The sequence below is a fragment of the Protopterus annectens genome, chromosome 13.part0 (genome assembly GCF_019279795.1).
Source record: "Protopterus annectens isolate FY-2018-M chromosome 13.part0, PAN1.0, whole genome shotgun sequence".
NCBI classification, from domain to species: domain Eukaryota; kingdom Metazoa; phylum Chordata; order Ceratodontiformes; family Protopteridae; genus Protopterus; species Protopterus annectens.
The window spans coordinates 291,540,297-291,564,937 of NC_056747.1; the positions used below are offsets into that span (position 1 = coordinate 291,540,297).

The window sequence follows — 24,641 nt, forward strand, 5'->3', positions numbered from 1 at the left end:
AGTAGGGCATTTGAATTGTAGTGAGTGTGACTAGCTTAAAAAGCATTGCTCCCTACACAGACAGAGACCCACACAACATTGCCACGTCTGGGATTAGAACTCTTACCTAACTAGTTTATCACACTACAGCATTATGCAATTATAGGATGTACCACGGATATTACTGGGCAACACCTTTTCCAAATGTGTATTTCACAGTGAATGACATCAGCAGCCTTGCCAAAGTAGGACATTTGTATTGTAGTGAGTGTGACTAGCCTAAAAAGCATTGCCCCTAGACACACACACACACACACACACACACACACACACACACACACACACACACACAGTTGCCATGTCTGGGATTAGAACTCCTACCTAACAAGTTTATCACACTAAAGCATTACACAGTTATAGGACATGCCACAGAGATTACTGGGCTACATCTTTCCCAAAGGTGTATTTCACAGTGAATGATATCAGCAGCCTTGCCAAAGTAGGGCATTTAAATTGTACTGAGTGTGACTAGCCTAAAAAGCATTTCTCCCTACACAGACAGAAACACACAAACACACACAGTTGCCATGTCTGGGATTAGAACTCCTACCTAGCTAGTTTATCACACTACAGCAGTACGCAGTTATAGGATGTGCCACAGAGATTACTGGGCTATACCTTTCCCAAAGGTGTATTTCACAGTGAATGACATCAGGAGCCTTGCCAAAGTAGGGCATTTGAATTGTAGTGAGTGTGACTAGCCTAAAAAGCATTGCTCCCTACACACACACACACACAGGTGCCATGTCTGGGATTAGAACTCTTACCTAACTAGTTTATCACACTACAGCATTACGCAGTTTTAGGCCATGCCACAGAGATTAATGGGCTACTCCATTCCCAAAGGTGCATTTCAAAGTGGATGACATCAGCAGGCTTGTCATAGTAGGACTATGGGGAGGGCAGTCTGTGTGCATGGGCCATAACCCATTCATCTAGAGGTTGACACACTGGGTTATATTTCGCAGGTATGTGTATACAGCTGCTAGATGACTACTGCCTTATACAGTCATGCTGCACAGCTAGCACTTGCACCACATAATCTGTAATGCTGACAGATACAAGTGGCTAATTTCTGCAGTGAGTGACATTTACACATCATGTGGTTGTAGCCATTTGGCTGTGTGCTGGGTGGGACAGGCCTCATGATGGATGGCTCTTTGTCACAGTCACTCTCTTTCACATATCTATGTATGTCTACTTTTGGCTCATTATAGTGTGTTGTCCTTGGATATATGTCTGTATTCCTATCCAGTGTATGTGCAAAGCATGACTGGTGCATACTGAGGAGTGTATGCACTAACATCTGCAACTGTCAGATATGTATGGTCCACTGTTGTTTGCAGACATGGGCTTCATTTAAGTGTCTCAGCATGCCCAGTATGCCCTTCTGTATTGAATGTGTGGATCCATTCCAGGTAGTTTGTACTCCAGTGCAGACCTTTGTGTTGTACACCTACAGGTAGCAAACTGTTTCTGCATGGTATCCGTAGATTATTTGGCAATATGGGGACAAACTGTGCAAGGGATAGTGTGTACTGTAGGTGATTGTGTCTGTGCTCCTTCTGCTACATGGTACTGGTGTTAGCAGAGATATTCAGACATGTGCACTGTTATACACTGTGATATTTTATGGCCTCAAGTACTGTCAGGTGTACATTCTTGCTCACAGTGATGTCCTGGGGAACAAGGGTGAATGCAGCTGTGTCTGGTATTGTGGGCAGATGCCTACATATTCATGGTAAGTTATGCCATTCTGGAGGGGGAGCTGCAGACACTTGCTGCTGGGTCTGTGTATGCGGTTCATCACCTTGGTACAGTGCTGGCAGAGGATCCCATACTTGTAAATCCATCAACATGACAGTATGGCCTTATCTTGCTGTGGCAATACCTTACAGCTGAACAGATTCACACAGGTTACCCAGAGGCAGGGGCCATGAGTCAGGACATTACCCCTATTGTGGTGTATGGGCAGGTTTGTAGCCACCCATTTATGTGTTTGCAGCCAGGGATAGTGTGTGCACACAGCTGTGTGTCGGAACTTGCACATTCCATGCTGCCCATGCTCCCAACACCCCGTCTATTATTCTATCCTCTTCCATACATTATGCACACATTTTCTGATACTTTCCCTAATGTTATCACCTCATCACAGCTGTGTTTTGGTGTTGGTCCACAGTTCATGCAGTGGGACATGGTGGACATGTTACTGTGGTTTGTCCACATGGCTTTGCATATGGCTTATATGGAGTGTGTTATGTTGTTTTTTGGGTGTCAATGACATAATATGCATTGGCAGTACATGTGAGACACAGGCCTTTGGCAGAGGCCTGTAGGCCATTTGTTGGTGATGCGGGCCAGCTGTGGTAGGCTATTACATTCTGTCAGTCCTGCAGTCCCAGACCGCCATATAGTATATTACCCTGGGGTGACAGGGTAGGTGTGCTAGGTGTTCATGCCAATACTTTCAGCATTGATCAGGTGGTGTGGATGCTGGCAGGGTGCTACCTACAGTTAGGGCCACACCTGCATGGGACACCTGCACTACATGCTGCGTTCTTTCGCTATTGCCATATACAGGTGGGGCTCATATTGTACCCATTCCCAACAGCAGGGATATGACAAGAGAGGTACCTGTGGGTGGTGTTTGGGTGAGCTGGGTGCATGTGTGCTATGGATACTACTTGCATCTGACACACAGATATGCATGGGGTATTCCAGTTATGCTGGCATGTGCAGGTACATCAGCTGTTTCCCAATACAGCAGTTCTACCACCTTTGTGATCTGCAAGTGTTTGGGCAGACGACACCGGTATTCCCTACTACAGATAATGTGATGCATACTTGTATGTACAATTCTAAGGGTGTGTCCATTTCACAGTTACACATTATATACTGTATGTCTGGGGTACTTTCCCCTGTGTACTGCTTGTATATCTAGCCCAACAGCCATGCCATGTCAATCTTTCAGATGGTGACACATATTACCACCATACATTTACAATGGCTTACTGCTAGTATGTGTTATACTGGTGGGAATGGTCTTTGGCACTGCAGTTGTGAGGACTTAGCCCTGTCATCAGCAGTAGTGGGCAATGGCCACCAGGTCATACCTCAACATGCATACATACTGACCACTCTCACACAATATGAAACACACACCAACCTAACACACACATACCTGCATATTGTACAAATGCTACAATCTATCCTGCTACCTTGGCCATCTCTGGGCATCTGTGCTCCACTGGTATTATACATACACATACATGATACTACATTTCTACATAGGATTGGGGGGGAGCACATCTGACTCTTGCTACATGTCTACATAGGATATGAGGGGGAGGCACACCTGACTGTTACTAGGCCATGTAAATGTTACTACATTTCTACACAGGATTGGGGGGGCACACCTGACTGTTACTACATTTCTACATCAGACTGGTGGGGGCACACCTGACTGTTACAATGTGTGTACATTGGATTGGGGGGTACACCAGACTGGTACTACATTTCTATATAGAATGGGGGGGCACACCTGACTGTTACTACATGTCTAAGTAGGGTTGGGGGGGCACACCTGACTGTTTCTACATTTCTACACAGGCTTGGGGGAGGGGGGCACACCTGTTACTACATTTCTACACAGGAGTGGGGAGGCACACCTGACTATTTTTACATTTCTACACAGGATTGGAGGGCACGGGGCACACCTGACTATTTCTACATTTCTACATAGGATTGGGGGGCACACGTGACACTTGTACACATTTGCTATGTCTGTACTGGTATGTCAGGTACTCCATTTCATTCTGTATTGTAACCTATCAGGTTGACTAGAGGCATAGCAGTGTACTTCAGGTCTTAGGTTTGACTGACCTACATATCAGTTTCTGACTTCCTACCCTTCAGAACTAACATCCCACTGCCTGACCTGATGTAGTCTGCCTGTGTAGGCCTGGGGGGAGGTTACCCATAGGCATCATTCAGAGGCCTTGGCACAGCCTTTGTTTGTCTACACCTGTCCTGCTGGCTGAAACTGTTGTTGGGTATGTGAACCTCCCTGACTGGCATGTGTGTGTCATATGGACACGCAAGTGGCCCAGCACATTTCCTGCAGTGGGTTTTGTCACCATGTGTAGTAATGGCTACTATGGTGACACCAGTATTTGTTACAGATCTCGTGCTGCCATGACTCTACTATCTGCTGGCATCCCATTCAGCCACCCAATTCCCTTGCATGCTCACATCCATACTACTACTCCAATCAGCAATTGGTAAGGAGAGTGACTTACCTTGTGGGTGTGCTAATATTGAGGATGGTGCTGGGGGCTGCCTATGTCGGATGCACATAGTACACTCCCTATACATGGTTGAGCACAGGTAGTGTCATGTTTGGCATCCCTTTTACTGTATGTGTGAGTCAGACAGGTGTCATTCCCTGGGTCCCTACTGTGTCATGTATGTGCTCTGCATTGCCTCTTTGCCAAGGCCATGGCATAATGGGCATGCCTCCATCTGCCTACTGGGGCAGGCTCAGGTTGTTCGTCCTCCGAGTCACTCTGTACCTGTGCAGACCTTGGCATTGGTGGGGGGGGCTGTGTGGCCCTGCCCTGTGCTGTTCCTGCTGCAGCTGTTTCCACAGGATCATATTGTGTAGCATAGCATATACCATAACAATTTGCATGTAGCTGGTGAGCACTGCAAGGCTCCACCAGATGTGTCCAGGCACTGGAACCGTGACTTGAGCATCCCAAACACATGCTCTGTTATGATTCTGGTCTGTGCGTGTGCCTCATTATGGCGTTCTTGTTCGGGTGTGTGTGCACTTATGATGGGTGTCATCAGCCATGGCTCCAGTGCATAACCAGCTTCCCCCACAAGGTGACCATAAGGGATGTCCCCACTGGCAAATCTCTGGTACAGATGCATCAGATGCCAGATGTGGGAATCATGATAGCTTCCAGGGCAGACAGCACACACATTCATTATAATGCCCTGGGCATCGCACATGACCTGGCAGTTGATGGAGGGGAAGCCCTTGTGGTTGATGTAGACCCTACCCTGCTCACCGGGTGGTGCTTTGATGTGTATGTGCATGCAGTCTATAGCACCCACCACCTATTTGATGGAAGAGATGCATATTGCTGGCCAACACTCAACAGGTGTTGAGGAAGTATACTTGCTCACCAGTATGTGCTGACATGGCATCCAGGAAATGGTGGAATACTCTGGATGCTGAAACCTGTGAGATCCCCATGATATCCCCAGTTGGGCTTAGGGAGGTACTTGTGGCTAGTATTCTTAGGCCTACACATACCTTGGTATCCACTCGGATAGGTTCCCCCTCTGTTAGTTCTGTGTGTCAGGCGTGGCTAGCACAGCTCAACAATTTGCTGTAGGAGGTCCCTGCCCAACCTATAGTGCTCCACTATCTCATGTTGCCCCTAGTAGGCTACCCTGGGTCTGTACACCCTTCTCCATCTCCACACTTTGGGTTGGTCAGCAGCATTCTCATCCTCACCCTCTTCCACATGTTGATGTCTGATAGCTGCTGAAGCCTCTATCATTCTGTTGTTTTTGTTTGTTAAAAGTTCCCTGCTTGTATACACCGGTGATGTAGAGTATGTGGGAAAAACAGAGGGAAAGGTGTTTGCATAGTTTATAGTAGTGCTCTGGGCTGGGCTGGTCTGCTGCCACTGTAATTGGCTGATTCTGATACATTTCACCTGCCAGCTATGCTAGTTCTCCTAGATTACCTTCCTACTGCTGTTTTCCCTTCCCATTGCCTTCCTGTTTAAGCCTAGGGGTGCGCCACACAGAGTGCTCAAATGTGCACAGAGCTGCTATTTCCGGGTTTACTTTTTTTTTTTTTCCTTTAAAACCCGGTGCACGGCGTGCGCACCCACTTAGGCAATGTAAAGAGTGCTAGGCAGCCTCAGACACACACCCCCTTGCTTGCTAAGCTAAGGGCAAACCCGAGCCACAGGGCTCCAATTCACTTACAGTATACCTGACACACACACACCCCTATGATGTCAGCTAACTCCTAGACTTGCACCAAGCTATTCTTGCTCTTACACTGTTGGGTGTTGACTAGCATGCAGGGGAAATCTGGGATTCAGTTATCATTCCCCTCATTTGCATAGGATTGCCTGCTGATGCATAGTTACATGTCCCACACTGAGCCTCCCCCCTTAGCAACCACTATTCACTGGCCATGTTGTCTTCTGCCTTCCATTGAGTATAATGGCAATATAGTGATTTTGGTTAGAATACTTATTTTAGGTATTTTTTTCCTATTTTTCACCCGATCCCATTTGCGCGTCACTGCCCTATGCTTAAACAGCTGAGAACAGCTAAAAAAAAAAATAAAAGTTGATTTTTGTATTTTTGCAACTGTTTTCCATGCCAGTGGCCTTATACTTGGCCATTGGCATGCTTTCTACATAATATTCATCCTTTATTTGGAGCTGTCATGGCTCCGTTTTGTAGTTTGCAGAAATGTACTCCATTACTGGTGGAGTATATTTCTGCAGATTATACTAGCCCTGCATGGCCGTTTTCCAGCTTCCTGGATCACAAATTCACCTCATTTGCATGGATTTCTCCTGCAAATGGGGTAATTAGCATACAGGGTCTGGGTCCGTGCAGGACTAGTGTAGGAGCACTCATGCACGTCCTTACAGCTTATTCCTGGATAGCACGGCAGACATATTGCCTGCTGGAGCTCCTGCATTAGTCCTGCTACACCATGCAGAGCTTGCTGGTATGTTTCTTCAAATAAATCAGCAAAACCAGAATAATAAGCAACAGTGGGCAGCTATTCATTTTCTCCTGCAAACAGCCCTATCAGTTATACCAACTCTGTTTGTGCATCGTGTCAAATTAAATATTCTACTTTACTTCTTTCAAATGTACACTGATTCTGCAAATCCAGATAGTAGTAGCTCGAAACTGAGCAAATGACAGTGTGTCCATCAACCCCAGCCCCATACCTTGCAACTCTTACCTCCAGAATCATGGACACTTTTTAAAAATGTTACTACTATTAATATGAGGAGTTGACAAAATAAGAGAACATGCAATAATTTTTTTTGAAGCAAACGAAGTCTATAATTTTAATTTAATTAATTTTGAATATAGTTCTAATTTTAATTAGTCTCCAATTATTGTCATTATTTATTAAGTGTAATTCAACACCTTTTCTCCCCAAATTATCAGGAATTTGGAGATAGAGACAATTTTTGAATAAAATTAAGGACAGTTGAGAGGTATGTCCAACCCCCCACTCAATAGATATAGCCATGAGGTCTGATGCCATGGCCATGCAATAAGTTTCCCCTTTGTCAGTAGCTCACACAGACAAGGTGTCACACATTACAACATTCCAAGTTATTCCACACAAATCACATAACCCAAAACAATGCCAGAAAATATCTGGTTGTTCACTGCCAGCATCATGAAAAAATATCTATATTTACCTCACTGCTTCTGTCTGTCACCATACCTCTCCAGAATTCAGCTAAATACCCTTCCCATCCTGACTCCTTGAAGAGCCAAGCATTATATTAATGAAGAACATTATGTTATTTTAAGTTAAAAAAATGCATCATATTGATGCAAGCCCTCACTTCACTTTAGTCAGCGTGGCAGCATTGTGCCTATCATTTGATTGTTGCAAGGTAATCGAAAACTTGTAATGCAACTCTAAGTACCTTCCACCTGGGATGCCCGACACACTGTGAGGCTGTTTTGTACAACTAGGGCGATGCATTTTATTTATCTACTTTCACTGCTCTAAAGCATAAATATTTCATTGCTCTAAAATATCAATTAAATCAGAAAGTGCATCCTTCTAAGATCAACACCCTAGCTGGTTGCCTAATTGGACTATGTGTAAGGCCAGCCCTCATGAGAAGATAATGTCATAGCAGATCCATGTTATAGTACTGCTGGGAGTATTTCTGTTCATTTATCCTCACCCCTGCATGTGCCTAGTGGGACAGGCATGCAATGGGTGGAGCGTGCTGATCTGCTCCTTCCTTCTACACAGAACTGATGCCGATAAGTTGCTGTGCCCACCCTTGGAAAGCATTTTCTAGTAGTTTCACAGTCTCCAACAGGGAAATTGAATCATGCTGTGCACCCCATGCTTGTGTCCCTCCCCTCCTAAGACAGGCATGCTCATCCTCCACTGCCAGCACCTCGAACAACTAATTGAAGCTGGGACATCTGCATGTTAATTAGAGCTTTCTCCCTCTGTGCCACGGCTCTGGCTTCATATAGCAACATATGTATGACTGTGTGATAGTGTCATGTTGTTTATAGAATACTTTGAGAGTTGCAGGAATCAGAAAGGCTGAGCTACTGGACAGCTGTAAGCAGCAGCATTTATGAGGACAATGGATGGGGGGACAGCAGTTACAGATTAGTCTGGGTACCTAATGACCAATAAACTTTTCTAATAAACAAGTTGTGTAGGGACCTTTCCTAATGTTCAAGATAAGCTTCAGCAGGCCTTGAGCATCTAGGATGATTAGAATTAGTGTCCCACTTACTGCAGTTAGAAGATGAGAAGGGTTTGATGTCATCACCAAGTGCTTAAAGGAAAGGCAAGAAGAGCTGCAAAATAAAGCCTTGGCCTTCATCTGGAATACACTGTTCACTAGGAAGCTTCTCAGATCAGATCAACTACACTGGTAAAGCCTTCAAAACTGGTCTTAAACATCCCATCCATTAATTCCATAGAGTGCAATCTTAATACATCCACTAAGACATACCTGGAGACGCGCTTCAACTATTAGTGGACTTGGAGGAATATTTCTAACACAAACCTATAAACAATGTGAAAACACAGAGCATGTTTCAGAAACTGCCATTACCATAAAATCTTTTGAAGACTCTAGTATACAGACCGACAGAGCTTTATATTTCAGTAACTTTTCCTATGCTATAACTAGTGTAGATTAAATAATGATGATATTTCAAATAGGCATTCATAGAAAATCATCACAATATATAGCTGGATTCTGACTGACCTGCAAACAGCTACTGGAGAGTGTATATACATGTTTTAGTCTCATGCAGAGCTTCACGTGAACTGCAGCTATATCAAACAAAAATTGAACTTCTGACTTATGACATATAATACATGTCCATGCCATGAACAACTTAGGACAGATAATACATGTCCATGCCATGAACAACTTAGGACAGATAATACATGTCCATGCCATGAACACAAACAGCAACAAATGACTGCACCTGAGGAAAGTGGTCCTACTTCTGCCAATCTGATTCTGGGGGGGATTGCCTGAAAGAGTGCTAGCTAGTCTGAATCACCTGCATTCCCAGCACATCAGATCAGTTTACCAAGCAAACATCTCAACATACTGTGAAGATTGGGTGAAGGGTGCCAACCTAGCCAGATAGAATTTTGAGGATAATTCTGTCATCTGTAAATATTAATGTAAACCACAGGCTTGTGTCTTAAATGGTAAAAATAGTGTTACATGTAGAACTGGAAAAAATTTAACAACAGTGCACTCTACTGACCAAGTAAAGAATGTTGTGACCCTTTGATGTTAAAACTCGGAGCCAGTAAGTCTAAAGTGAGGCATCCTGCCTATTGTTTTAAGGCCAGAGTTAATGGCCAGAATTTGCATGCATAAATGTCCTTTATTGCTCTGGTTTCTGCCCAGAGGTGAAGAATGTAACTGTAGTTTCTGTTAGCCTGGGAACACAGGGAAGTGTGAAGAATGATGTAATGTGAACCAGGAATGTGATTTTAAAAACAGAGAGAATCAGAGAGCATTAAGCATTTTTGTCTTGACCATCCAACTCATCAGCACTGTCTTGCTCTATATGTAAGTTTATCTCAGACATGTGTTTTCTCTTAGAAATAGTTAGAAACTAGAAAGATTAGACTAAGTGTTTTCCTGTGATGTCAGAACTCTACTACTGAATTATTTTAAGTATTTATCTGTGATCTCTGAACTCTTGACTAGCACTGTGTAGTAAAAAGTATTGTCTTGTGTTTTGGCTAGTTGTTATTAAATATTTTTAAACCCTTTCAACCGTGGCTGTTTTTGTAGAGATAATTTAAGCTCTTTAGAGTACTTGCATGCCTTTGGTAAAATTGTACAAAGCCACTCCAATAGCTTTAGCCCTGGGCTATACTACAAATTGGATAATAATATTGCACAGTAATAATTGGACACCCTTTTAAGGGCCTTTGAGTAGCTGATAAATATTAGTGGGTGGTGGCAGCTGGTACTACCATATAGTCTGGGAAAAGGGGGCACAGCTGGAGAACCTGTGCCAGCCTTCCCCAGGAGTGTCTGTGTGGTTATATAAACTCTTCTCAAAGTGTGTGTGTGTGTGTGTGTGTGTGTGTGTGTGTATGTGTCAGCTACTTGGGCAGGGACATGAAGCACTGGTTGGACAGAGAGGGTGCTGGATGTTTTAGCTTGCCCACTAGGCTGAGATCTGGACCCTATAGCTGTGCCAGTGGGGAGTTTTATTGGGAAACTGGAGAGCAAGGGAGTGACCAGCCCCAGACTGACTGTGATCTCTGTGTGCTCTTAAGGGAAATTGTACTTTACTGTGTGTATTTATTATCCTTTCTTCCTATATGAGACGCCCCTCACTGGTGTTAGTGGTGAGGATTGAGGCTCTTTGATTGTTGGGCCAGGGCACAGGTGTCACACATATTTAGCAACTTCTTTGCTGAAAAATTCTAGTCAAAGCTAAAAATATTTGAGGAGGGGAGGATAAAGGCTCAAAATCAAAGACAATTTTTAATTACCACCCTAATTCAATTAAAAAAGTTAATAGAACATGTTTTGCATAATTATAAATATTTCGAACAGTAAGAAACATGAAAAAGTAATGCCTGGCATTACAGAGTGATTGTATTCTATGATTTAACAGAAAATTAAATATTTTATGAGGGACAGCACAAAATATGAAGCAAAAATCAAGGACATTGAAGAGGTATGGTTATCAGTTATCTAAATTTCAGAAAATGCTCCTGATTCTGTTTCAGAAGATAGCTGATATAATCTGTAATTTCATAATGAAACATTGAGGATGTGTATGGATCACCTTGTTGCTCTTTAGAAACTTCATTGTAAATACAAATGATTTTATTCTAAGAATTATTTGATCAAATAATACCATTGCTTATAAAGTGTTCTTGCTTTTGGGCTACTGTCTCCCATTATTTTTGCCTTTGACCTTGCTTCTTGAAGACCAGTTTGGTGAAGGTTACTGTAGAATACAGTGCGTCTCAGTTTCATTGTGAAGAAAAGACACAAAACCTTTTCTAACAAAAATAAATAAATAAAATAAAGGAGGATTTTCTCCAATCTTACAGCCACTGGTTGAGCATATTCCACATTCTGAAATTCTGAATTGTTTTTTATTTTTAAGAGGGGCAAAGACCAGCTTTGCATTTCTGTTATAAAAGAGACTAAAGGGTCCATATGCCTATCTGAGGCTAACCACCTTGAAGGTACCATCAGGAAGATGAGAGAAATATGAAAATCCATTATTATTAACAATATGATTATGATAAAAAGATAAAATATTAATTACTACCCCCATCTCTGCAATCCAGAATGCATTGATGTTTCATATTTACCTGTTGTCTTTTGAGTCACATCTTAATTAATTATCATATGCAAACTACACAAAGTAGTTCAAATATAGAATTAAACAGAAAAAAAAAAAAAACAGAAGAAGTGGTTAAAAAAGGCATAGTGATGATGATAGAGACGGGGCTGGAAAGAAAGGAATACGTCCAGTGACTGGTGATACTTACCAGCAATGGCAACCAGCAAGCACTAGCAATTAACATGATGCCTACAAGCTGTACCATCATTTCCACTTCACTGTCTCTCCTCCTTTGAACAGAATTCCGATCAAAGCACACTTTACACAAAGTCACGATACTAATAGTGTTCAGCACAAAGGAAAGAACTACAGATAGTATTCCTACTAATGAAAAAATCATGCCAAAGGCAATACTCATAATGTCATGTGATAAAGACAAGAAGCAAAAGGACTTTGGATAGTGCAAGGTGTAGCTTCCAAGTCCCACAATAGGCAACAACCCTAAACAAAAGGCAAATATCCAGACCATCAACACTGTCAAGAAAGCACGACGCTTGGACATGTTTGCTGATCTTTCAAAAGGTTTGTTAATCCCAATGAATCTTTCTACTGCCATAGATGCCCCAAGAAGTAGAGGACACAAACCATAAAAAACCATAGACAGTCCAAAGAAGTTGCACAGATGGCACTTAGGGTCCACTTCTGCCCATTCAAATTTTGTGAAGTGGTAGGAACAAACCACTGAAGCAGTCACCAGAAGTCCCATGAAGTCCGTCACCACCAAGCCACACAAGAAAATGAGAAAGGAGGACCGTGACCGACTGTGGGTCTTTTGATAAGCATTCACAAGGACACAGAAGGCAATAAGGTTTGAGAAGAGTCCAATTAAGGCAAAAGTAGTTGAAAACCATGGCGATGTAATCCCCTTGTCTGGTATACTCATGTTCAGTCTCTGGAAACAGGCTCCAATTGAAGAATTGTTTGCAGAGATTCTCTCCCCCATCGTAAACACTTGCCGAAAAATGAAAAGGCTTTGTTCACTCCATGTCTCCTATAACATAATGAGAAGGGAAACAGTTTAATTCTGTAGCAGAAACAAAACTCCTATATAATGGTTAGGCAGCCTACACAATGATTACATTTTAGGCAGACATACAAGTGTGTAAGCATGTATTTTTATGATTATCTGCAACTGTAGTTGACTAGATAAAGTATTTTTTTCTCATTATTTATTCAGATATGCTGTCCAAGTCATATGAACACAGAGTGAGTAGGAAGATAAAGTAAAATTATATGATTAAAGTTTTTGTCTCTATTTTCAGTTCCTCATATCTTTAGGTAGCACAGACTCTCCAAAATTAGAGATGAACAAGATATTTCCCTAAGAGTGCAACCCAGGCTACTTTCATTTTAGAAACACAGGAGAAATATTAGGCAAGCACAATCCATATGTTTGCTTTCATGTTCTAGAAAAATAATGGAGAAAGCAATATTGGATAAGTTATTGTCAGAAATGGAAAGGTTGGGACTTGAAACCATATATTAGCATGAATATGTTGAAAATAAATGTATTACCATCTGTAGCATGATGTTTTATAATGGTTGGTCATTGTTTTAATCATCTCTACAATGTCAAATCACTAAATAATGTGACCAGAAGGTAGCAAGATGAGAAATGCCGAGGACTACCTGTTCAAACAATGTTGATCATCAAAATCTCCTGAACTGAGTAGACACCGATACAAGTGCTAACATGTGATGGGAAGGGGGCATGTCTGGGTGTTTTAACAAGTAGTCCTCTACATTCTTGTCTTGAGACCTTCTGGCCAAGTTATTTAGCAATTTGACATTGTAGCAATTGCTAAAAATGATAGTAAACTTCTATAAAAATATAAGAGCAGCTATGAATGAAAAATTGTGCTGTGATGTAATTTATATAGATTTAACTTGAGCTTTTGACAGGGTCATACACAAAACACTGATCAATAAATTAGAATTAGGTATTAATGTACTCTTGATAAAATGAATAGCTGCATGGCTTACAAATAGAACATGGAAAGTATCATATAAAAACTGGACAGGTGAAATTTGAGGTTACAGTCAGGGTGTCCACATGACTCAGATCAAGGAGATATAATCTAAACAAGTATGGGCCTAGGACAATCTGTTTCATCTGAGGTGTTGTACAATCTTAATGCAGAGGACATGAAATTCGGTAAACTGATTACATGCATTACAGATAAGGCATGTCTGCAAAAGAACTTGACTAAACTGACCATTTGGGCACAGAGAATAATATGATGATAAATACATCAACAACTAAGCATATGAGGCTTGGGAGATTTAATTTAAAAAGTGAATATTTAATACAGCACACAGTGATTGAAAATGTAGACTCATTTAAGGACCTGGGTATATGGGTAGATCCAGCTTTGAGTCTTTCTAATCATATCAACCAATTGATTAATGATAGTTATACAAGTATAGGCTGCACAAAAATATTTATAAAGCCTAGGAAATCAGAAATGATTAAGTCAGTGTTAGTTAGTTACATTAGACCCAAATTTAAGTATGGAATAACAATATAGAAACCTTTTATGAAAACAGGCATGAGTAAACAGAAAAAAAGTACAACAGAAATATACAAAGGGCATCCATAGATGTGAATATTTAAGTTATTATGAAAGATTAGTCTATCTGAACTTGTACAGTGTCTCATATAGATATTTAAGACAAGACTGTATTCAGGTATATAGGACATTTAGATACAGATATCAGGGAATGTCTGGGGTGAAACTACTCTAAATACCATGAAAAGTTCACAAAAGGCACTTTGGAAGGAACAAACTGACCACAAGTAAATAGTTTATTAACACTAATTGAAAAACATAAACCTCTTAATGTATTCATCACATTTTTGTATGTGAAACAGACTTCATCAGATGTAAAATACATACAAAAAACGAAGCACTTAAATACAAAAAGAAAACACCAGTAACATTAAAGACTCAATTATTCCCCTAATTAGAAAAACATTAACCCTGCAGTTGACCATTGCACCACACAAAAACTGTGAAAAACTATCTGTTCATAAAAATAACTGAATGATATGGTATGGGAGTAAAATAATGATAAAAATGATAAAAAATGTGAATATAAAATGACATTCAGCAAGCTCATTCCTAAAACCATAATAGTCCCATCTAATGTTGAAACAATAATAACATGTAATATAAACATATGAAGAAGGATACATTTTGAGGCCACTAATATGTTATGTTTATACAATGTAAACAAAAAGAACTGTAAGGAGGATGGTGATAAAAACCTCAATAAGTATATACAAATACCAGAATATTAAAATGTAACTTGACCGCAGTGGTGCAGCGGTAGCATTGTTACCTCACAGCAAGAGGTTCTCCTGTTCGATTCTCAGCTAGTGTGCAGGGAGTGCCTTCTGTGTGGAGTCTGCATGTCATCCCTGCGAGTCGAGTGGTGTTCCGAAAGGCATGCGTGAATGGGCGTGCCATCGTTGAAGGTTGGGCGTCGAGCTGGCAACTCGGCACCGTGAAAATCTACTGCCAATCATTAGCGGACCGGAGTTCCGCTGTAGCGACCCCTAACCGGGAAAAGCCGAAAGACAACAACAACCAGAATATTAAAATGTGAAATATAACAAAATACTATATAATTACATGTACACTTTAAATAAATGAACTAAACAGAGTTCCTATAAAAACCTAATGCAAATGGATGAGAAGAAAGAACATCTGCATAAACAAATTAGGGCATCCACAGTTGTCATAATCTAGCGGCCCTCAATTTTAAAACTGATACAAGGAAAACATGCTGATTGAGCCCGGGGGATTTATTAGCTTCTAATACCATCTGCCAATAAACCTCATTATATTCAAGTTTTGTATCCCAGGGCCTCCTCTAACATCGACAGGTACCTCTTCAAGTACAAAAAAAAAAAAAACTTAACTCCCTCACATACTACTGTGTGTTTTTACAATGCAAAATGTTTCGAAGCTATAGAAGCGAACTACAAATGATCTGAACCTTGTGATTCCCCGACTGGGTGAGTACCCATTTCAAGCAGAAACCTGGAGAGGAAACTTCAAAATAATAGAAACTGAACTAAAACATAATGTGACATACTGAAGATAACAATGGTAACATTAAAAAAATAGAAATACAGAAAAAGCAGTGTCACACAAAATCTTACATTACATATTGCAGACGTGATATACAACAAGGTAGTAGTATTGAAAGGAATTATACATGACATATAGTAGATAAAGTTTGAAGGTAATACGATAAATGCACTGTCATGCATATTAATTCATTATGTACAGCAGATGTACATTAGGCAGTAATGCATATGTTACATTCAGATAAAGGCTTAAAATCCCGATTAATATCAGAAGGTTGATCTGTGTAAAATATGACAGGACAGAATGTAATGCCATTATAAAACAACTATCACTGTGTAATGGAACCACATCAGCTCATTATCTGGGTACATACACTGGGTAGGCCTATCTAAAGATCATATTTCTCCACTGTTCTTAAGTTTAAGGGATGTTCTTAACTCTGGCTTTTGCATTTTGCTCCATCCTTCATAACACTGGGCATGTTTAGAAAGGTGCTGGTTTACAGTCGAATACATATATGCATTGTGGTTACAGAATTCTTTTACTTCAACACATACAGGTTAATTCACATCCTCTGTTCCACCTACATTTTTACTACCAGTATTTAAGCAGTGTGCCTACCTTGGGATCATTTCCCTATGTCCTTCCTTCAAGAGGTAAAAGGCTGACAGGTATGTAACAGATGCACACACCATGGTTGGTGCTTTTTGCCTGTACTGTTTTGCTTTGTTCTTATATATGAAGGTAAATGGTTGAGAACAGTATTCCATATGTGTCTGGCATACCTGTCATTTGCATATATAGTGGTTCATATGGGTATACACTTCTGTTTTATTGCAGCTCTGTGCAGTATTTGTGCCACAGTGTTGTGGTGTGTACTGCAGCATCTGTCGTCAACTGGTACTGGCTGATCAATCACCAGGCTTAGTTGGCATGGCAACCTGCTGGCAGTCAAAATGCTACATGCCGCAGACATCCACATCTGTGAGGCTGTAAGCTTTTCAGTTTTAACAATCGCAGATGTGACGTTGCATAATAAATCTATATATTCAGTACATGATATACAAGTTTATGTTGTGCCTTATGGTACAAGCAAATTGCTCCATAAAACATCTGCAAATAAATTATTTCTAAGCAAGAAACATACAATATAACACATTGCATCTAGTCAGACATGATGTTATTGCTTGCAGGGTTTGCCCAAGTTTGCATTACACAGATCTGGAAATTTCTCAGTAGTATTTTTAGGTCAGACAAGTGTGAAATTAAATGGTAAAGAATGCAATCAGACTGAGCAGAGAACATGTTAGACTGATTATAACAGGAAGCATTTATAACAGTATTTATGATAACATCATAACATTCCTCACTCTCCCTAAACAACTTTTGTATAGTGCCAGGCATTTCCCATGAGAAGTCAAAAATGTCTGAACAGTGACATTTATGTGGCATGACAAAATACTAAATTAGTCCCAGACCAGAATGTCATTTTCCCATAATTCCTTGCCAGTTTTTTTACTTTAGGGAAGAAAAGTGCCTCAGTATTCACATGTGAAGCTGTTGAAAAACCTTGTAAGTTGTTTTTTCTAAGCACTCCTGTCATGTATCACACTTCCTTAAATATTGACAGCAACATGATTACCAAATCTCACTTCTAAGATTTCATTATAAACTGATATTATTTTGCACTGTAGAGACATTTCCTGTCAATATCTTTGTGTCAATAAACTGGGTATTTTTCAAGCTTAGGCTATGCTTTAATATATTGTCTGAGAAAATTACAAACATTAAACAAGTGCTAAGACCATCAGTAATGTATTTAACATAACACCAAGAATACAGGAAGATGTCTGTCTGCAAATAAAAGTGATCAAAGGGTACACGGCAGCTGTCCTGCAGCCTTGTACTATTGCAAATTTTCACAATGTTTGCAGGTATATGTTCATATGCCTCCTCCAGGTTATTCAAAGAGTACTTAACTACATTGGTGAACTCCCGTGATCCTTTCAATATCTATACAAGGACAAGTCAATCCACTTTTGTACAGCAAGGGTAGAATCTGCATTGTAACACCTGAATTAGTGTCACAACTTCCAGATGGAATCTTCCTGCCATCACCTAGGTATGCGTTTTCCAGGGAAGCTGAGAAACGTGATCCTTTGTAAGTGGAATATATCTCCTTACTCACTATCTGAAAATGGTGACAATTGCTCCATTTTCCCAGTTCTGAGGGTGTCCATACCTTATACATAATGTCAAAGAGGCACTTTAACCATGACACCTTAATTTCCAATGTTTCAGCTTTTCCCTTTGGAACCCATCTACTCCCACAGTTTTGTAAACATATAGCTGTTTACTGGACACAGTAACACAATCAAAAGAAATTAACCAAATCCCTCCAGATGTTTCTGGCACTGGTTTCTCAAAGGTAGGCATGACCAGCAGGTAGAGAAGTTTTTCAAAGATTGCCTTCTAATTCTTGACAGTGTTCCAAGTCAAGGATTATGTTTTTTCACCCCTTGCTGAGAACAGCCTGGATGATGCTCCTAAAGTCATCAAACACTTGCCAGAACTTCTACTGGAATTCAAATACACCCCGTCCTTGGAAGAATTATACACTTTACTGAAGACAACTGCATTGATGGAAATAAAAATCAAAGAACTACGAATCTATCCCAGGCCATGAGTAAATAATCCTTGGAAGAAAGTTGTATCTTTGTTGGACACTCTGCAGTAATCAATATTGTATCTCTGATAACTGATCTGTTAATTCTATAGTTAATAACATACAGTGTATATAATTGAAAGTCAGGCTATTGTATATAGTTGTTTAAAATGATATTTACAAATATTATGTAAATGTTATTTTAATTGAAAATAAAAAAAATATTTGAGAAAAAAAAACACTTGCCAGAGCTATACTGAAGCCATCTGAAAGTCATTCTCCATAGCCTCAAGAAAGTCCTTTATCGCTCAGGCCTTCGTTTTATTGACTGTTCTAGCTACTGCCTTTCTTGTATTTTGGTAACTACCAAACAAATCTGGTAACTCCCTTGGTAGAAATACAAGGAAGGTCTCTTTCTTTAACTTAGCAGCTTCCCTAAATGTTGTTGTCCTCCACTGAACCCTAGGGCTACTGTCTTGACAAGCACCAACCACCTTTTCACCACATCTTATTGCTGCCTACTCACTACCCCCTGAAGTCTTGAACAGGATCCATAAAGACATTCTGCCTTTAAACTCTCCCACTATATGACAGATTCTACTTCAGACATGAGATTTGAGCTTATCTCATATTCTCAGGCCTTCTTAATTCCTCACTTTTATCATGTTTGTTTTTTCTCTTCAAATATTTGTGTGTGGAGAGGATGTTCCTTGTTCATACATAAGACTCTTTTGATATTTATGTTTTCCACCTTTTGTGCCTGACATTCGGATGTTTTGATTATAGTACACCCATATACATACACACACACACACACACACACATATATATATATATATATATATATATATATATATATATATATATATATATATGTAGTATACAGACAGTCAGACAGACAGAAGTGTGTGTGTTTATTGTGTCATAAAATACGAGATTTGCTTATTTTGCTGCTGATACATCTTACACATGACAGGCTAATCTAAAAAAAAATCAGAGGGTATATTTGGAATTTCTTTAGACAATATTTTATATATATATATATATATATATATATATATATATGCATACACATGCATGCATATATATAAATATACATGTATATATATATATATATATATATATATATATATATATATATATATACATACACATGCATGCATGTATATATATATATATATATATATATATATATATATATATATATATATATATATATATATATATAAATATATATATATATATATATATATATATATATGTGTGTGTGTGTGTGTGTGTGTGTGTGTGTGTGTGTATGTCTATGTACACATACACATCTGACAAACAAGGATTTTAATTATGCAATAATTAAAAGAGATAACATTTTTCACCATGCTTACTAATACTCAAATATATTGAACAGTGTTGCTTTATAACACAGAAAATAATTTTATTTGGAATATTCATAAGGCTACAGTGCATTTTGGTTTTATAACAGAGCTGATGCAAACATTTTAAAACGTTTGTTCTCTGTTTTCAGAAAAAAAAAAGAAAAGGCAATACAGCATTTAGCCTTGGTCTTTGATTTTAAATTTGAGAGTTTGGATGCTTTAATAAGGATTTCAGTGGCACAGAGGGGGACAAGTGAACAGCTGTAGCTATATTCCAGAGGCAAGCTCTTCTGGAAGGAAACAGATTAGAATGTGAGTGAGCCACCTTCAAGATTCACAATGTCAGGCCAACTGAATTCAGTCATCAAGTGCAAGGCCTCATTTTAGTATCTTTCAGAAAGAATTGCAACATGCTAGTAATATATTAACATGATCATTATTCATCTATGGTCAAAACTAGTTGTTTGTGCTCTTATCTGACTTCAGAAAGGAATGTCAAAACAATTTGAAATGCACCATTTTATTTTTTAATTAGTCTCTGATGTATCAATAGCCTAAAGTCCATTCAAGGATATGCATGACACTGAATATGGCTTGGCCATCCAGGGGGAATAGTTCAATGCAGGTCCTGGTCATCTGGGGCATAGTACTAGACATCAAAACAATTTCCAAATAACAGATAGCTGGGGGAAATCACCATTACAGTATTATTTATAGTAAAACAGAGGGAGATTGAGATGGACTGTACTAAGTCATCTGGTCAGCAGAACAGCAAGCTGACCATTGCAGTATGTCCTCTGAGCAAGAGAAGGAAGAACAAATAGCAACTGCAGTTGCCTTCTTTCCACCATATTGAATGGAAATGAGTGTCTATGGACCATCCATTCAGTAACGGTGAAACAATGGGGAGGAATCTAGGTCTTTATCCATAGCTACATCTGTATCTATGTATATGTCATACCTCTCAGCTGCCTGGATTTTAGCAGAATGTCCAGATTTTTGCCTCTTATTTTTGCTCTGTTCCTTGTACAAATTTCTGGTTTTCCAACAAATCACTGATATTAGGACTGATATCACTAAAATAATGACAGACAACTGAGTTTCAGACTTCATGTCCATTGGAAAATGTATGCCAACACAACATATAGTAACCTAGAAACTAACTTTATGAGTCATTTAAAATCTGTCCCTATTTGTGGACCTTTGTTCCTCATTATATTTGGCTTTGTGCAGATTTCTTGTGCTGAAAGACTGAGAGGTATATATGTTTGCTCAAAACCTGACCTGAAAATCACTGGAAAATATAAAATATATACATGGAGCATGATATTTGTCCATGAAAACAGAATAGTGTGTGGAGTAAGGAATAGTTTGTTATAGTGAAAACGAGTAGAAATAAATGAATGCAACCAATATAATGTAAAACTAAGGTTTTCTAGGCCATTTTTTGAACTTGTAGGTAGATTTAAAATTATTTGCTAAGATGTTAATTATAATTTCCTATGAATAAAGCATAGTATTCATTTTGCAGTTTAGGCAGCAGAAAACTCCATCTTCATGTAAGGATGGACTACCCTGTTAAAAAGACTTTAAATGATTGCTGCAAGTGAAACTTGTGCATTATTACAGCAGCAGTTTTTCCATCTCTTTCAACTTTTTGGTTTAAAAGCCTGTGTTTGCGCTTGTTTCCCACCTTTTCTGTAACTAGTCTAGTCCAGATACAGATTTGCTGTATCCACGACTGTTGGTAAGCTTCTGAGCCCCCCAAGCGTTTCTTTGTTGGAGGGAAGCCTTCTAGCTTATCAGTGGGAGCGGTAAGCACTAGGTAGCATATCTACCACAAGAGGAGTAGTTTCTGGCCCAGAAATTGTAGCTTATTGGCTGTTTGGGCAGTTTTTTCCATCTCTTTCAACTTTATGGTTTAAAAGCCCACATCTGGGCTTGTTTCCCATCTTTCCTGTAATTAATCTAGTCCAGATACAGATTTACTGTATCCAGGACTGTTTATAAGCTTCTGAGTGGTGCCAAAGTCTGCTCTTCAATTTTTCCTTTAGATCTGCTAGTTCTCTCCTCGGGTCTATATCATAAGTCCAAACATTGAATTGTCCGAACGCCGAAACTTCGAACTGGGAAGTTCGAAATCTCAAAATAGTGAAGCTGCGGAACACAGAATTTTTTTCCAAGGAAAAATTTGGTGGGCCGTTTCTGCGACTTTGCTATTTCCTCCACTGTGGTGCAATCTCGGAGTTGGTATATTTAAGTGGGGGCATAGCCTCCCACATTAGAAAGAGTTTGAAGCGTTTTTTTTTTTTTTTTTTTTGTGCTGGAACAGCAATTTTTTCCCTGGGAAAAAAATTGCTGTTCTGAGCGTTCATACTTCTTGCATTTTGAAGTTTCGGGTTCGATATTTACATAGTCGAACTTATGACAGTTTGACTATGTGATATAGACCCCTCTCCTTTCCTGCACTTTTACTAGCTTATTAGTTTAGCACTTTGCCAGACTTCTTGCAGCAATTATTGTAGCACACAAAAGTGCTACCAGCACTAAACGTTCTTCAAGGAAACAGCTCCAGTACTTATTATTAATGCCCACCCCCTCCAGGCATGTCGAAAGGTCTGTTCCCTGTGCTTTCTCCTATTAACCCGGTGAACTTGGGCATCCTGAGGCAATGTAGCAACTGCCTCATGTACAATGACAACCCTCTCCTCTTACCTCCCAACACTCAGACTTGTGAGAGATGCACTTATATATCCAAATTGGAAGCCACACACTCTCCAGCCAAGACCGGAATAGCTGGTCAAGAGGAGAAGGTCAACACTTGCACCACACCACATAGAACACATAGCCCTCCAGAACACACATCAGCACTGCCTTGTAAGGCAAAACAGCATGCCCAATGCACTAGTCATAGGTGACTCGATAGTGAGGCACACTGATGTCCCACTCACTAGGTTGAATAAGGAGAAAGTAACAATCAGCTACCTGTAAGGCACTAGGGTCCACCACATAACAGATGCACTTAGGTTCCTCAACAACAGGTACAAATATGACTCTGTCATTGTACATGTGTGTGTGAATGCTATAGTGCCTTTTTTAGGCGGTATTCCAAAGACCAAATTACCACTGTAACAGCTACAAACAAATGTAATCTGAGAGTCATGCTGCTCAACGCTAGAAGTCTAAATCTCAAAATGCACTCGCTCGAAGAACTCCTTAAAATAGAGAACATTGACATTTGTGGTGTAACAGAGACCTGGTTCAAAGCAGCAGAAAAAAACCCTGCACTACCAGGCTATAACTCATTCCACACCTTTCGGCCCCAGAACTTGGACCAAAGCTTTAAAGGCGGTGGTGTTTCCATATTCATAAAGGATGCACACACCTCCAGACTGGTAGCCTAACATAACACATCTGAGATACTTCAGGTGCAGCTAACAGTAGGTAAGACAGCGATTCAGGTTGTAGCCTGCTATAGGTCCCCAACCATGTCACTAGACTCACACTCCACGTTCCTAAGCAACCTCGAGAATATTAGGGTCCAACCTAATAGTCTCATACTGGGCGACTTCAACTACCCCTCCATTAACTGGGAAAACTACTCATGTACCAATACACTTGCCCAATGCTTTCTGGAATTTATTAATTCCAATGCACTGGACCAGCTCGTTCTTACCCCCACTAGAGGTAGCAACATCCTTGACCTGGTCATTACTAACATGGGCGACCGTTGCTCTACACCAATAGTCAACTCCTCCCTGGTTAGATCCAACCACAAACTAATCACCTTGGAAATTCACATCCCTCCCATTCCCTACAAAGGTAACCACCATGAAAAACTTCTCCAAAGCAAACTTTGGGCTCCTACAAATAGAGGTGTCTAACTTCACGGCACCCATGCAAATGGAGAATAGCTGCATGCCACCAAATCATACACCAATGCACTGTATGAACATGTACACAAATGCATGGATCTCGCCATACCCAATAGAACCAAGACGCTCTCCTCAAAAAAAAAAGGAAGCCAATCTGGTGGTCCCCCTCCCATAAACAAACTCTACAACAGGAGGAGGAAACTGATGCGGAATAAGGTGAAGTCCCAAGACTGGAAAAACTCCCTTATCAGCCTCAACAAAAGGTTGAGATCCCTCATCAAATCCTCTAAAGCTAGCTATGAAAACAGAATTGCAGCAGATAGTAAAGACAACCACAAGGCCTTCTATAGTTATGTAAAGAATCTCCACGGCAATGCCCAGATTTGCTCTGAGCTACTGCACAATAGTACCTCCTATACCAAGCCAACAGATATTGCCAATATACTGGCCAACAGATTCAGTGCTAACTTTACCCCTCTCTCCCCCACCAAAGAACCAATCACAATACCAGTAGACTGCCAGGCACCCAGTATTACTGCTGCACAGGTTAAAACAGCACTGTCCCAGGTCAAGAATACAGCTTCTATGGGACCTGACAATATCCCTGGCTGTGTTCTACATGAGCTACAGAGTGAACTGGCACCTCACCTGTGCGCCCTGTTCAATCACAGCCTCACCTCAGGCTTTGTCCCTACTGAATGGTGCACTGCTATAGTCATCCCTCTCCACAAAGGAGGAGAGGACTACAGACCCCGGGAATTATCGCCCCATTAGCCTAACGAGTCTGATATGCAAAGCTATGGACTGCATCATCATGGACCGTCAGTCTTTTTGGGATTCATTCTTTTGATTTTCAGTCATTTGATAGTAAACCGTTTCAGTTATATGGCAGTTCTGAATGCCCATGACT

At 40.2% G+C, this 24,641-nt stretch overlaps 1 protein-coding gene across 5 annotated transcripts in view; it reads right to left on the bottom strand.

Annotated features, from left to right (window-relative positions):
• The window catches only part of TBXA2R (thromboxane A2 receptor), a 254,737-nt gene that overhangs the window by 56,416 nt on the left and 173,680 nt on the right, over positions 1-24,641 (bottom strand). For all 5 annotated transcript variants that reach the window (XM_044053862.1, XM_044053864.1, XM_044053861.1 and 2 more), the window contains exon 2: positions 11,870-12,712. In XM_044053862.1, coding sequence (XP_043909797.1) covers positions 11,870-12,712 — 843 coding nt within the window. The remainder of the gene's footprint in view (positions 1-11,869; positions 12,713-24,641) is intronic.